At 40.2% G+C, this 12,626-nt stretch overlaps 1 protein-coding gene across 15 annotated transcripts in view; it reads right to left on the bottom strand.

The window, feature by feature from the left end:
- The window catches only part of GRIN2B (glutamate ionotropic receptor NMDA type subunit 2B), a 295,203-nt gene that overhangs the window by 120,817 nt on the left and 161,760 nt on the right, over positions 1-12,626 (bottom strand). For all 15 annotated transcript variants that reach the window (XM_081209487.1, XM_081209473.1, XM_081209486.1 and 12 more), the window contains one exon: positions 9,641-10,239. In XM_081209487.1, coding sequence (XP_081065613.1) covers positions 9,641-10,239 — 599 coding nt within the window. The remainder of the gene's footprint in view (positions 1-9,640; positions 10,240-12,626) is intronic.

Raw genomic sequence — 12,626 nt, 5'->3', positions numbered from 1 at the left:
GCTATGGGCAGCTGCCCAAGGATGCCGGGTTTTGATGCTGGCCCTGGGGGGCTACATCAGGAGTCTTCAGACCTTTCTTTGTGCTTAGTGAGCTTGATTACAGATATCTCACCAGGTGCAGTTTGGGGAACTTTGTTGCATGAAGCACAGAAAAGAGGATGCAGTTGTAGCAGGACTAGCTTTTGATGAAGGACAGCAATATTAATTTTGAATCCCATGTGGGGAAATACAAAGTTCACAGAGGTGATCAAGTATTGGGGGTGGGGAATACAGTGTATCTGCGTCAGTCAGCAAACTGCTTCGCTTCTTGTCCTGGATTGCAATAAGCCCCCTCACGACAATCTTTGTCCTGACTAAGAGTATTTGCTTTTAAAAATAATAATAAAAAACACACTTCTGTTTTCTTCCAACCACGACATATTCATCCAGGGAAAGCTCTCTTTTACCCAGTTTTGTAGAATCATAAGTCGGGCTGGTGACAAGCCACAGGGGGCCCTTGGCATGCCGTCAGCCTAGGTCTATTGCTGCATGCTACCACCACACGCTGCTGTGGCTGCATGCTGCCACTGCCATGCAGCAGTACCACATGTGTGGGACCGGGCATATGCACATAGCACTGAACCCAGAAGTGATCCACAGAGTCACAAAAAGGGGCAGAACCGGGGGACACACACCACAGAGTGTTTGCAGTCTTTTTCAATGGTGTTTCAAATATATGCGATTTCACTTAAACCAGCGGTGCCTTGGAACGTAACCCCCATGTGAACTGGGAGTTGCCTGTATTCCAATATGTATGAAGTAAGGCGTGGGTGGCTATTTTGCTATAATATCAGCAACTGGGCAGGTCCTGAATCTGTGTACTCACAGTGAAACCACTGCTTCTGCTGCACTTCATCCATTTTGATACACAGTGGTACCTCGGGTTACATACGCTTCAGGTTACAGACTCCGCTAACCCAGAAATAGTACCTCAGGTTAAGAACTTTGCTTCAGGATGAGAACAGAAATTGTGCTCTGGCGGCGCGGCGGCAGTGGGAGGCCCCATTAGCTAAAGTGGTGCTTCAGGTTAAGAACAGTTTCAGGTTAAGAACGGACCTCCAGAACGAATTAAGTACTTAACCCAAGGTACCACTGTAATAGTAATTTTAAAAGACCCTAAAGAGAATAATTTGTTAAGAATCAAGCTGATTTCTGGCACTTACGTGCTGCAAACACACCCCTGTGGAACCCAGATCCAATACTTCACACCAGAGTTGTTTGCATTTCAGCAGTTATTTCTACTGTCATGCTTTCAAAATACAAAATGCTATAACCTCGGCTCATTACAAATAAACAATAGGGAACATGAATGATGCAAAGTTAACAATATAAATGGCAATATTCCTGCTTCAGAGGAAGAAGCGTGAAGAGTAATAGGGGCAGTGTTGCTAAAAATAGGAGGAAGAGAATAGAAAAACAAATTCATCCTAGTTAATAAGAAATTTAACAATATATTACATTATAATTGCAAATTGAAACTAATTGTTTCATTTCCATATAATTGTTTCCATATAGATATTTTTAATGATTCTAATCTAAGATACTATTAGAGTAAAAATTCACTTCCAATCTGAGCTGGCCTGTCCATTCCACCAATGAGAAGCCTCCCAACTGAGCTGGCTCTCTCTTCTAAGAGACTTCATCTATCCATTAAAAAGCTTTGTTTATTGCATACTATTCATTATATTCTCTTTTAGAGCATCTCTCAGATGATGGTCTTTACTCAGCTGATTAAAACAATGTATGGCTTTTAAATGTGTTCCAACGTGCAAAAGAAAATCATAATTCATGTCTGAATATGCTGTACAATTCAATATTTTACTAGATAAATGATGCAGGAGAAGAGGGTGAAATAGACAGTTTAATAGATTTTCTCTCCATAGTGTTAATTTTTCAAAGTCATATTTGTTTTAGAGATGATAAATAATGTCTCAGAATTAGGAAGCGACGTTCACCCAAATTTTTAGACAAATGACATATGCAGGATGTACAATGCAAAAAGGAGGGGGGGTCCAAAGCCATCATGTTATGGCGAGGTGTGTTATCTGCAAAAGTTAATACATTTATTTCAAAACCATTTTTCCAAGCCTCTCAAGGAAGGCATTCTTCACTAAATATTCTATACACTCTGAGTTTGAATGCTTAAAACTTAGGCAATTTGAATTAATTATTCACCCCCCAAAAATCTCACAACTGAACAATTATTTGAGAGCAGAACTAATACATTTATTTCACACTGTCATAACTCAAAATTGGATGAACTGTTTTTGTTCAGATTTTTCAAAACATTTGCCTCTGGCTGAATAAGAGCATGAGAAGCTGCAAAGCTGCAGAGTGAAGCAAAACTTGTTCAGAAAGTTCTGCGCTATCTGAAAACAGACTGACAGAAATAGGTCTAGCTTACAAAAACCTTTTGCCCCTATTCATGCAGCTGGATTCCTGGATCTAAATTCTGATAATGGGGAAGGAAGGGGGGAAAAACCTGTAAAAAAAATAAGGAGTGTTCTGCCACTAAATTCAACAGGATGTCTGTTGGATAAAACTGTGCAAAGTTATTGCATCTTGTTCATCACCTGTTTTTCACTTCCAGCTCCCCATTGTCCCAGTTGGTAACGCTGACTATAGATATAATAAACACAATCAGGTCCAATCTATTATGAGCTTCAAAATACCTATTATGATCAGGTTACTACCCACCTGATAGTGAATGGATAGCTATGTGTCCTACTTTATAGAGGACACTGTTTTGTTTCAAGGCTGCCATACTTTGGGGGTGAAGTCAAACAGTTGGGGAGAGTTTGCACCTGCTGTGGCTGTAGAGACAGAGGCATCTTTTGTTGCAGCTGGGGCAGATGAAGATGTTTGAAAAATCCTTCTATTTCCTCAGTGGGGAACCATTTTGGCTTCATGGACCAGATCCATCTCAGGATTGACCTCGCAGGCCAAATTTGACAAAGGGCAAAGGACACCCACCTGTCAATCACAAACTGTCACTATGAAATCACATGATAGTTGGGTTGCCCTGCCCATCTGTCAAAATCCCTTGCATGGGGCTCATACAGTCCCTGTGCTGAGCATTTCTGGAAGCAGCCAGGATAGGGCTATCAAAGTATTTATTTCTCCCCTCCCTATGGCAGGCAAGAGGTAGGAACAGCACAGAAAGAAGCCTGCATTTTACAGGCATTGATGTACAAGAGAGAAGTCCCTCTTGCAGCCAAGGTCTGCAAAAAGCACGTTTCTTCCTCTCATTCCAATGGTGAGAGGAGAAAAAATGCAAAATAAAAACAAGAACAAAAACAAAATGAAATAATACCCCCCAAAACACATTTAAAAGTATAATAGGATGGTGTTAGTCAGCCAAAGGTCTGGTTGAAGAGGAACATTTTTGCTCGGCACCTTTGGTTTTCCCCTTTGGTAGTGACGGCACTATGATTTAAGTGAATTTTGTGAAACTGCACATGCTCAGAGCACTTCTTTTAAAAAAAAAAATCAGGGCTGGAAAACTTATTTTGCTCTAACATATTAGAACTACAGAAATAGTGGTAAAGCATGAAATGATGGGGGAGAAAAGAAGCAATACACAGGGGTCCTGCACCCCCGTAAGACTATTACTTTTGAGAACTAAATTTGCCTAGCTGTGCCACTGGTAAGAATAAATGCATTACAGCTACAAAAAAATGACAGTTGTTATCTGTGAAATGTTATGTAAAGTGAAATGGAAGGTATGATGTTGTCCATTGTGTGTGGTGCTCACAGTGACCTGTGGATGACCCAGCAGAGTTGGAAAGGTCTGTACGGCTTGAAATTCCTGGTTTGTATGTTTTAAGTATTGCTATATCAGGACAATCTCTTACAACACTGAAAAAACTGCTTTATAGTCATGTGAGCAGGCAATAGCCTATTCTTTCACATAAAGATTATGGAAAATCAGAAATATGTGTGCAGTGCTCCATGTGGAAAGCTGATTCCGTGAAGTGGTGTCCAGATGGCTGCATTGAGATTGCACCCATTTTACCCAGGCTAGCAAACAAATCTGAAATCACAAGAACCCACAGGGGCAGTTAACACTGATAAAAAAACACCGCAACCTTCTGGGTCCTGCATTACAGAAAGAGCTTTCCTCATTTTTGGCAGTTACAAGACCACTAATTGAACATTCAAACTAAGTCCTTTTTGTCACTCTTAGGGAGTGACTTCAGTTTTATTCTTAAAGTAAAGAGGGTCCACACAGATGACCAAGCTAACAGGTGGTAAGGAGGATTATACCACACATTGGTTATGGATGAGTGATAAAATCTGTGGTAGAATGTGTGATAAAATATTCATATGTAGCCATCGAAAGTCCATGGAATGAGCTTTACAATATCTTTGCAGCACCAACTTCAAGCAGCTGCAAGCTTCCATTCAGATAAAAATTGTGATAAGAATTCACCTCTACACCACCTTGTTCATAACCCAGGTGAGGAACAATCACCTTTAGAATAAACCACAGAACCAAGGAAACTATTTTCAAGTCCAGCATCCAGATTTAGGGACCCAGTGTTTATTACAGCTATTGCGATAGCTCACAGCTCACTCAACTCAACATGCCAATTGAGAAGGTCTGCCCCGAGGCACTTCAGAACAAAAGCTTATATATTAGTTCAAACACCGCAAACAAAGTGTTATAAAACATTTTTACATATGTCAGGGAAGGTTACAGGTCATGAGAAGTAAAGCACACATGGCTCCATACTGGTATCGTCACCCCCACAGCACTTTGGAGTGGCCCCGATGTGCCCAGACCATTTGACCATTTTAGGTCTTGGATGTCCGGCGTTACCCTGGCAACCTAGCCTTCAATGAGGGAACAGCACCATAAAACCCTCTACCTGGGTCTCAGATAGTTTCAAGGATAGCTGATTTACACTCTGGTGCTAAAACATCCTGCGGTTCGTACCACTTTCAGGGGTAAATAGGGAGAGATGGCATGCAGCGTAGGAGGGGGGAACTTGCAAGTGCAGAACACACAAAAATCAAGCCTAATACATTCTAAAAGGTAAACTGCAATTAAAGCGAAATATTAAAACATTATTAAAACAATAAAAAATATACACCTGGGGTCACTGATTCTTATATCAAAATGAATGCAGGTTTTTTAAAAAAAAAATCTAAGCATTTGTTTAAGCATATTGTTGAATGTGGGCTATAAGGGAGGAAACATTTCCTTATAAATTGCTACTTCCCTTATGAAGTGGAATATTGCGATTGCTTGGCAGCTTAGGCCTGGAAAAATGAAACAAACAGTTTAGTCAAACTGTGAATCTGCAAGATATTTTTTGAGGTTATTAATTGAATTGATGTTCAGGCTGGAAGCTACAAGTTGACACTTCTGCTGTTTGCAATGATCTTCTAATGACCATGATTATTGTCAAGGTTTCCCCTCAGGACATAACCACTAGGGGACGCACTGGGCTGGTATTTTGTCAAACCAGATTTTTATGTGAAATTGCATCAAAGAAAATGGAAAGAGACTCTAAAGTTGTGTGGGGAAGCATGGCAGCACGGCCGTTTCTATTTTTATCACTTGGAATATAGTAAGAACATTTGTGGGGGAAGGGAGGAACGTCAATTAATAAAATGGAAAATAGGCAGGCATGTTCTTTCATTAATCTAATTCTTTTACAGGACCTTGACATGATAAAATTACCAGCAGTTAGTTACTTAAGTAACAGAGATTTTGCCATTTTTTACTTTATTATTCTGCTGTCATGGCCAATTATTCATCACATATTAACAAATTGTTTAAAGTTCCCCTGATTTCATCCAGATTCTGAATACCAAATAGGAAACTGTTACATTTCATTTCTATGCATCCTTCTTTGACCAACTTTGAATATCAGGGGTAGAATTCTAACTTAAGAACAAGGTAAGCCCTAAGAGACATGAGCCACCCAATAATTCTATCAAGTTTTGCCTCATCACAGGCCACGATTCAGAATTATGTATGTGGGCTAGGAGGCAAGTCACACCAACATATATATTGAAAAATCTAAGGAGTTCTGGAGCCTGCTGAAGTGTATGTGTATTACAATGACTAATAAAATGCAGTATACCAAATTCTTACAGCTAAACTTTTTGACTTCTGCCTTGTGCAACTGCTCTAAAGGATGCTGCAGTCGAGGCTGCTGTTATGGAACACTGAGGATGGAATAATCAGAAATGTTGCATGTTCTCTAGCTGAGTGATACCAAATATAATCCTCCAATTAGAGACCATGTAAAGTGTCATGTGTATGAATTCAGAAGTTCCCTCTTACTTCTAAAGTTTTGAACTGATGGCATTTCTGCTGCAATAACTGAAAAATCAGGGCTCCCATGCCCTGCAGCAGGCATTTAGTCTACCAAGCCCAAAAGCATAACTTAGCTCTGTTCCTCCCCCACAACCTTGAAGAAGTTTTGCAGTGTGCCTCCAATATTAACAAAACTGGATAGGAGAAACAGCTTCAGCTTCCAAGAATACGGGTCCCTCAGAGCGATACCTTGCCGCTAGCTTTTTCATTTAGAACTGCAAGACCTCCTGCTTATATGTTCCATTCTCAACTGTGATAGCTCATCTGCAGAGAAGACACAATCTCACACTTAGATTCACATAGGTTCACTGAAGGCTTTATACCGCTGACTGCAATCTCTTTGCATTGTCAGCTCTGGATCTCCTCCTCTCCCCCAGGCCAAGACAAGAAGTTTTGCTTTATGCACGGCTGCCAGTAAAAGCAACAAGCCCATATCTTCCCCATTCTCCCCCATAACACTGAGAAATGAAAAACTGTCTGAGGTGACAATTGTGAGGTGCTGCTGTGATGTGCCAAGCTAAGCCTGAGTTTGGCTTTACACTTTGTTCAAACCCAGATTCGTGGTTTAGCCAGACTAGCCATGAATCACAAACAACAAAGCTTGGCTATGGCTTGTGGTTAGTCTGGTTAGAGCTAAACCACGAGCCTGTGGTTTGGATGGCATGTTAAGCAAACTTAGTTCAGTGTGGCAAAGAAGGGGAAAGCATCTGCAACCATCCCTCTGGGAGGCTGTACACAGCACAACATGAGAATAAGAGTGGGGTGAATTTATCAATTTCGGTTTCCTCCAGTTTCTTATATTTCCAATCTTAAACTCAGCTTTCCACATTTCTGCATCAGTTTGCAAATTAAAAAATAATAATACTCATGGAAATTCATCAGCATTTTGCTATGAATTTATCCTAATATATACATTTTTTTCAGAGCAATTTTATCTAATAAAATACATTTTGGTATGCCGTTTTCACTTATATCTGCATTTTTAATGAGTAGCGAATTAAGCTGAGCAAAAAAGTGAGAGGCAGGACATGCCAAATTTTGGCCTTGCACTACTGAAATTTGAAAGACCAAAGTCTGCCCCTCTCTCAGAACAGAACAGAACAGAAGTCCCCTGTTCAAAAAAGGTTCTGGATCAATGCAAGCACAGTGGTGCCCCGCAAGATGAAATTAATTCGTTCCGCAATTTTTGTCGTCTAGCGAATTTTTCGTCTTGCGAATCACGAAATCCCATAGGAATGCATTGAAAATCAATTAATGCGTTCCTATGGTCAAAAAAAGTCCAAACAAAGCCAAATTTGGTACAACAACAGTTTATTAACTGCTCTTTAAAGTCACACATACTGTAAAGAGCAGTTCAAAAATTGAAGGGAAAATAAATTAACTTTATAAACAAAACATGTCTTTGTTTTTAGACAAAGGAAACAAAGTCGCGAGACGTTTTCGTCTTGCGAAACAAGCCCATAGGGAAATTCGTCTTGCGAGGCAAATCGAAAATGGAAAAACCTTTCGTCTAGCGAGTTTTTTGTCTTGCGAGGCATTCGTCTTGCGAGGTACCACTGCAATTGTAAATATATTACCGATTGCCATTTAAACCTTAGTTTAACAAGTCTGTCCTTGCTGCACAACAGTACAAATATGTCTTTTCCTGATAGCTGAAACCATCACAGTAGCAACAACAACAACAACAAAATTGTAGTGATTTTATAGGCAGGTAAGACACAGGCTTCATTCCTAGCTTAACCTTTTAAGGTCACAACTTTTGACACATTTATACTAAGGTACATGCTGCTGAAATCAATAAGAACCTGGTACCCTACAAGACTGTCAGTGGGAGATTCCTTCTTGTGGGTTTATACCACAGAGCTGCTACAACATTTAAAGGCCCACAATCAGTGGGGCCAAATTGTTCAGGTCCGTAATTTGAAATCATCTCCTCCTATCCTGGTCTTTAAAATTAACTAAGTCCTTCCTGGAAAAGATATCCATTAAGGGATGGCTGTGGCAAGCCAGAACTGTAGTGAAGATTTCTGCTGCCATGTCCTTGTCACCCTTACGCTGTCTAGAGAAGGCACCCAGAGAACAACACAGCCAATGGCTGAGCTCATATTGCAAGAAGCAGACAGCTGTGCTTCCTATTGCAGGATGTCCTGTCCTTCCCTTTGGGCCACATTTGGTGCAAGTGTGTTGTCCATCCAAGCATGGGGGAGGCTGCTTTATGCTTCAGGAGTAGAAATAGTAGTGGACAGCATGGTGGGACTAATCCTCCCTCCAGCTGAGTTATTGCTGCATAGTAGGATGGAGATTGTGAAGGATGAGGCAGTGGTGAGGCTAGGGAAAGACAGATACACCAGTGGAGCCAATCCAGTGCTCCTGGTGTTGTGTTTGCACCACCCTGTCCTAGTTGCCGCCTCATGCCTTCCCCACTCTCTCTTGGTATGCAATATTGACTCAGTCAGAGGGAGGTCAGGGGAGCGGAACAGTCCCACCACACCACCCGATACTGATCAGAAAACTTCCCAAATGTCCCCTATCTCCCTTTATTATAATATCATTGCTGGTTTAAAGTGTGTTTGCGACATTTTAATTACTGTTTTTAGCTAGCTTGTTTTTATTACTTTTTATTTTCTAATGTTGTTTTTAAATGTCATAAGACACCTTGAATCCCAACATGTGAGAAAGGCAGAGTATAAATATATTGAATGAATGAATAAATAAATAACCCAGTTCCTAGTACATTTAACCCATGAGTGTCCTCAGGTCCTTTGCCACTCTTGCCCTAAGACATTTCTTTCTTGCCACTCATATTCTTCTGCTACTGACCTGCCAAGCCAGTCTAAAACCCATCTCTCTTTATATAGCTCGTACAGCTTTCTCTTTGATAAATCTTAATAATGTACTGTACTTTACAACTTTGAAGATCAGCTCACTTGCAGAAAGCCCTCACATATAAATTAACAAAAATAGCTTTCATCCTGTACAAACACTGTTAATATGAAGCTGTTACTCTGCTTCTATTTTCTGCTGACTGCCACACAACCAATGAGTTTATAATCGACCAGTTCCTCATTCTGAATTAATTTCCAAACTACTCTTGAGTTAGCATGAATGAACACTGTACAAGAAACAAAGGACCATGACAGATTACCTGTTTACCCCAGAAATCAGACCCAGCTGGAAGTTTTCTTCCTAAAGCCTTCAATAAGACACATATCCATTGTGATGGTTAGAACATGCCAGCTACTGACAACCCATTATGCTGATTTCCCTTACCTATTTAACATGTTTGATTGGTAGATCCTCTTGTCCTGTGTGTTGTAGCAACTGCTCTTGGGCTCAGGAATGAAGCTGTGCTCAGACAGCATGTCAGAAGCAGCCGTGGTTATTATGGCTATTCCGTCTTTCACCCTGTCGCGAAGGCCATAGTCCCATTCATCATATGACACAGAGATAAGTCCAGTGGGGAATTCAGAGGGGACTGTGTCTGTATCTCCAGCCACCAAGCTGGGTACAATCCATGTGTAATCGTACCCAGTCAGACCCACAGAGTTAGCCACCTCAAAGATATAGGTGGCTTCTTCCTTAGTACAGTAAAGGAGGATGACAGGACTCTGGAGTTTCTTGAGCTGATTCTGGATCTTTGAGTCTCCGTCATCCAGAGACATATCCAGCAAGAGCACCTCTTCTAGCTCCCAGCCCACAAAGCTGTTCTCAATAGTGCTACGGACCTTGTTGACAAAGTCCTGGTAGCCAGGAAAGTAGGTAGTGACAATGGAGAAGATGTACCAGTCATATTCTTCCATGATGTTGAGCATGACAGAAGCTTGCTGTTCTATTGATGGACCAAACTGGAAGAACATGGACGATTCATCCTGTAAGAGGAGAAAAGAAGGCGCAGGTGTTAAAAGAAGGAAATGGCAGGATATGTGGACAGCATAGGGAAGAGGGAACCATGCTCTTGTTGCTTTGCATTTAGGTGCATGGCTGTACCTATAATTATGCATGTGTAATACAGCAAAAGACAACATGAGAGAGGCATAAGATGCTCACAGATTGTTGGTTGGTTTTCTTTAAATCCTACAATCAGAATTCAAAGGAGGGAAAGTGATTTAGTCCAACAGCTTTCCTACAGAGTAAACTGTTGGTGACCATTGCTCTGTCCCCCATTCCCCATTCCCATTCACCATATACAATCTAGACCAGCCTGCTCCAACTCGGGACACCAAGATTCCCATCATCCCTGACCATCGGTTAAAGTGGCTGTTCTATTACTACTGCTGCCAGTTCAGCTTCACTGCAAAATTAAAACAGGGAAAAAGAAAGAAGGCAGTGTGCTGGGTGGGTGGCTTTTGTAGGATAGATGGAGCGACACATTTCTGACCCAGGAAAATCCTGTGCCAATCCAAGGAGAACTTTTGAGATCCAGGCCACCTCTGTCCCCATTTTCCTATTAAACACAGAGATAAAATGTCCCAGGCCACACATGGAAACTTGGCGGGGGTGGTGAAAGTGATTTTCAAAGTTTTCCACAAGGAGCTCAGGTTACAGTTTAGCAAAGCATTGCAATCGTTTCAAAAATATTGTTTGTGGTAAAGGGCTAAATCAAGTAGTGGGTGACTGATGGAGCCCTTGGCTCTCATCCAGTTTATTACCAACGTAAGACATTAGTCCAGCCCATTGTTGTCTTAAGCTGTGTACGCACTATGCCCTTAAAGCACATTCAAAACACATTTGTTCACTTCAGTTCTGAGCACTGTAGTTTACCCCTTTTAGAGTTACAACCCTGACAACCCTGAAACTACAGTGTCCAGAATTCTTTAAGGGGGAAATATGCCTGTGTGATTATAAGCACTTGTCACTAAATCAATATTTTTTATTTTATTATTTTTTATATTTTGCCAGATGGGTAGAGTATAAATAACATTATTATTATTATTATTATTATTATTATTATTATTATTATTATTATTATTATTATTATTTTCTGCAATTTAAAATGAAACTACTACAGAAATACCAGAGCTGAAAGCAGGGTTGCCATATGTCCTCTTTTTCTAGGACATGTCCTCTTTTTCATGGGTATGTAAATGTGTCCTCTTTTATGCCTTTCAAAATATGACAACCGTATATGCCACAAAATACGCAATAGCCACTGGAGGGGGATAAATGAGCAGGGTTTATGTGTTTTGACTACCAATAAATACTTGGAAGGGGTTGCATCTAAATAAATGAGAAAACAGGGTTATGTAGGTGGGATTGAAGAGGTATATTACAGGTTTTTGTAATCTCCACTGTAGCAAGCATTTTTACTGTGAAGATTTGTAATTATTAGACAGCGAAGAGTTTGGGAAGCTGAGATCAGGGAGCAGTTATTTTCCAGAGCAGAGTTTTCAGTTTCCATCTGGAGTAAACCTAGGTGGTTCTCACTAGCGGAAGTCTTAATGCTTTGCAAGGTGGGGCGGAAGGGGAGAGAGAATTTAATATACATATAATTTCCAAGATGGATATGCATGCACACCATGACTTTTCATCAGTTTCTGCTTCAGCAGGCACACCACCAACACTGCCACCAAATTGACAAACCAATTATAAACTCCAACAACATTTTTCAAAAGTGGGTCAGTGACCTGGCAGGGGGCTGAAGCAGCAGAGACTGGAGAAAAAGCAGGTGTGGATAAAGTAATGGGTCATAACCACTATCCGTATGTATATGCATACATACATAACATACATAATATGAAATCCAGAGAAAGTTATTTTTTAAAAAAATGATATTTATTGAAGAAATAATTTTTAAAATCACAAAGAAAAGAAAAAAACAAAATTACAGGGAAAAAAGACAAAAACAAAGATAAAAAAGAAAAAATAAAACCATCGTTTTCAATCCACTTTCTTTACCTTCTTTCCATGACCTCCTCCTCCTCCCATCTCTTGTATCTTAATTGATAATTGTCACAGCAAATCCTTCCCATAATTCATAATATTCTGTCAATACATAACCTTACTCTATTCTCATCTTATCTTATATAAAACCTTAAAACTTAAAATTTAAATCTTATTTTTACCAGCTTCTCATAACCATTACCTTTTAACCTAATTCTTTAAACATTCTTACAAGAGCCTAGTAATTTCATTTCAACATTTTTGCAACTTTCATAAAGACATTGAAATCCAGAGAAAGTTAAATCCCACTGAAATAAATTGTAACAGGAGTTTGGCAGTGTTTTTTAGTCCGGATGATTTCACGGGTTTCTGCCTG

The sequence above is a fragment of the Podarcis bocagei genome, assembly GCF_964188305.1.
Source record: "Podarcis bocagei genome assembly, chromosome: 10".
Classification (NCBI taxonomy): domain Eukaryota; kingdom Metazoa; phylum Chordata; class Lepidosauria; order Squamata; family Lacertidae; genus Podarcis; species Podarcis bocagei.
This window is presented reverse-complemented; position numbering and strand designations above follow the sequence as displayed.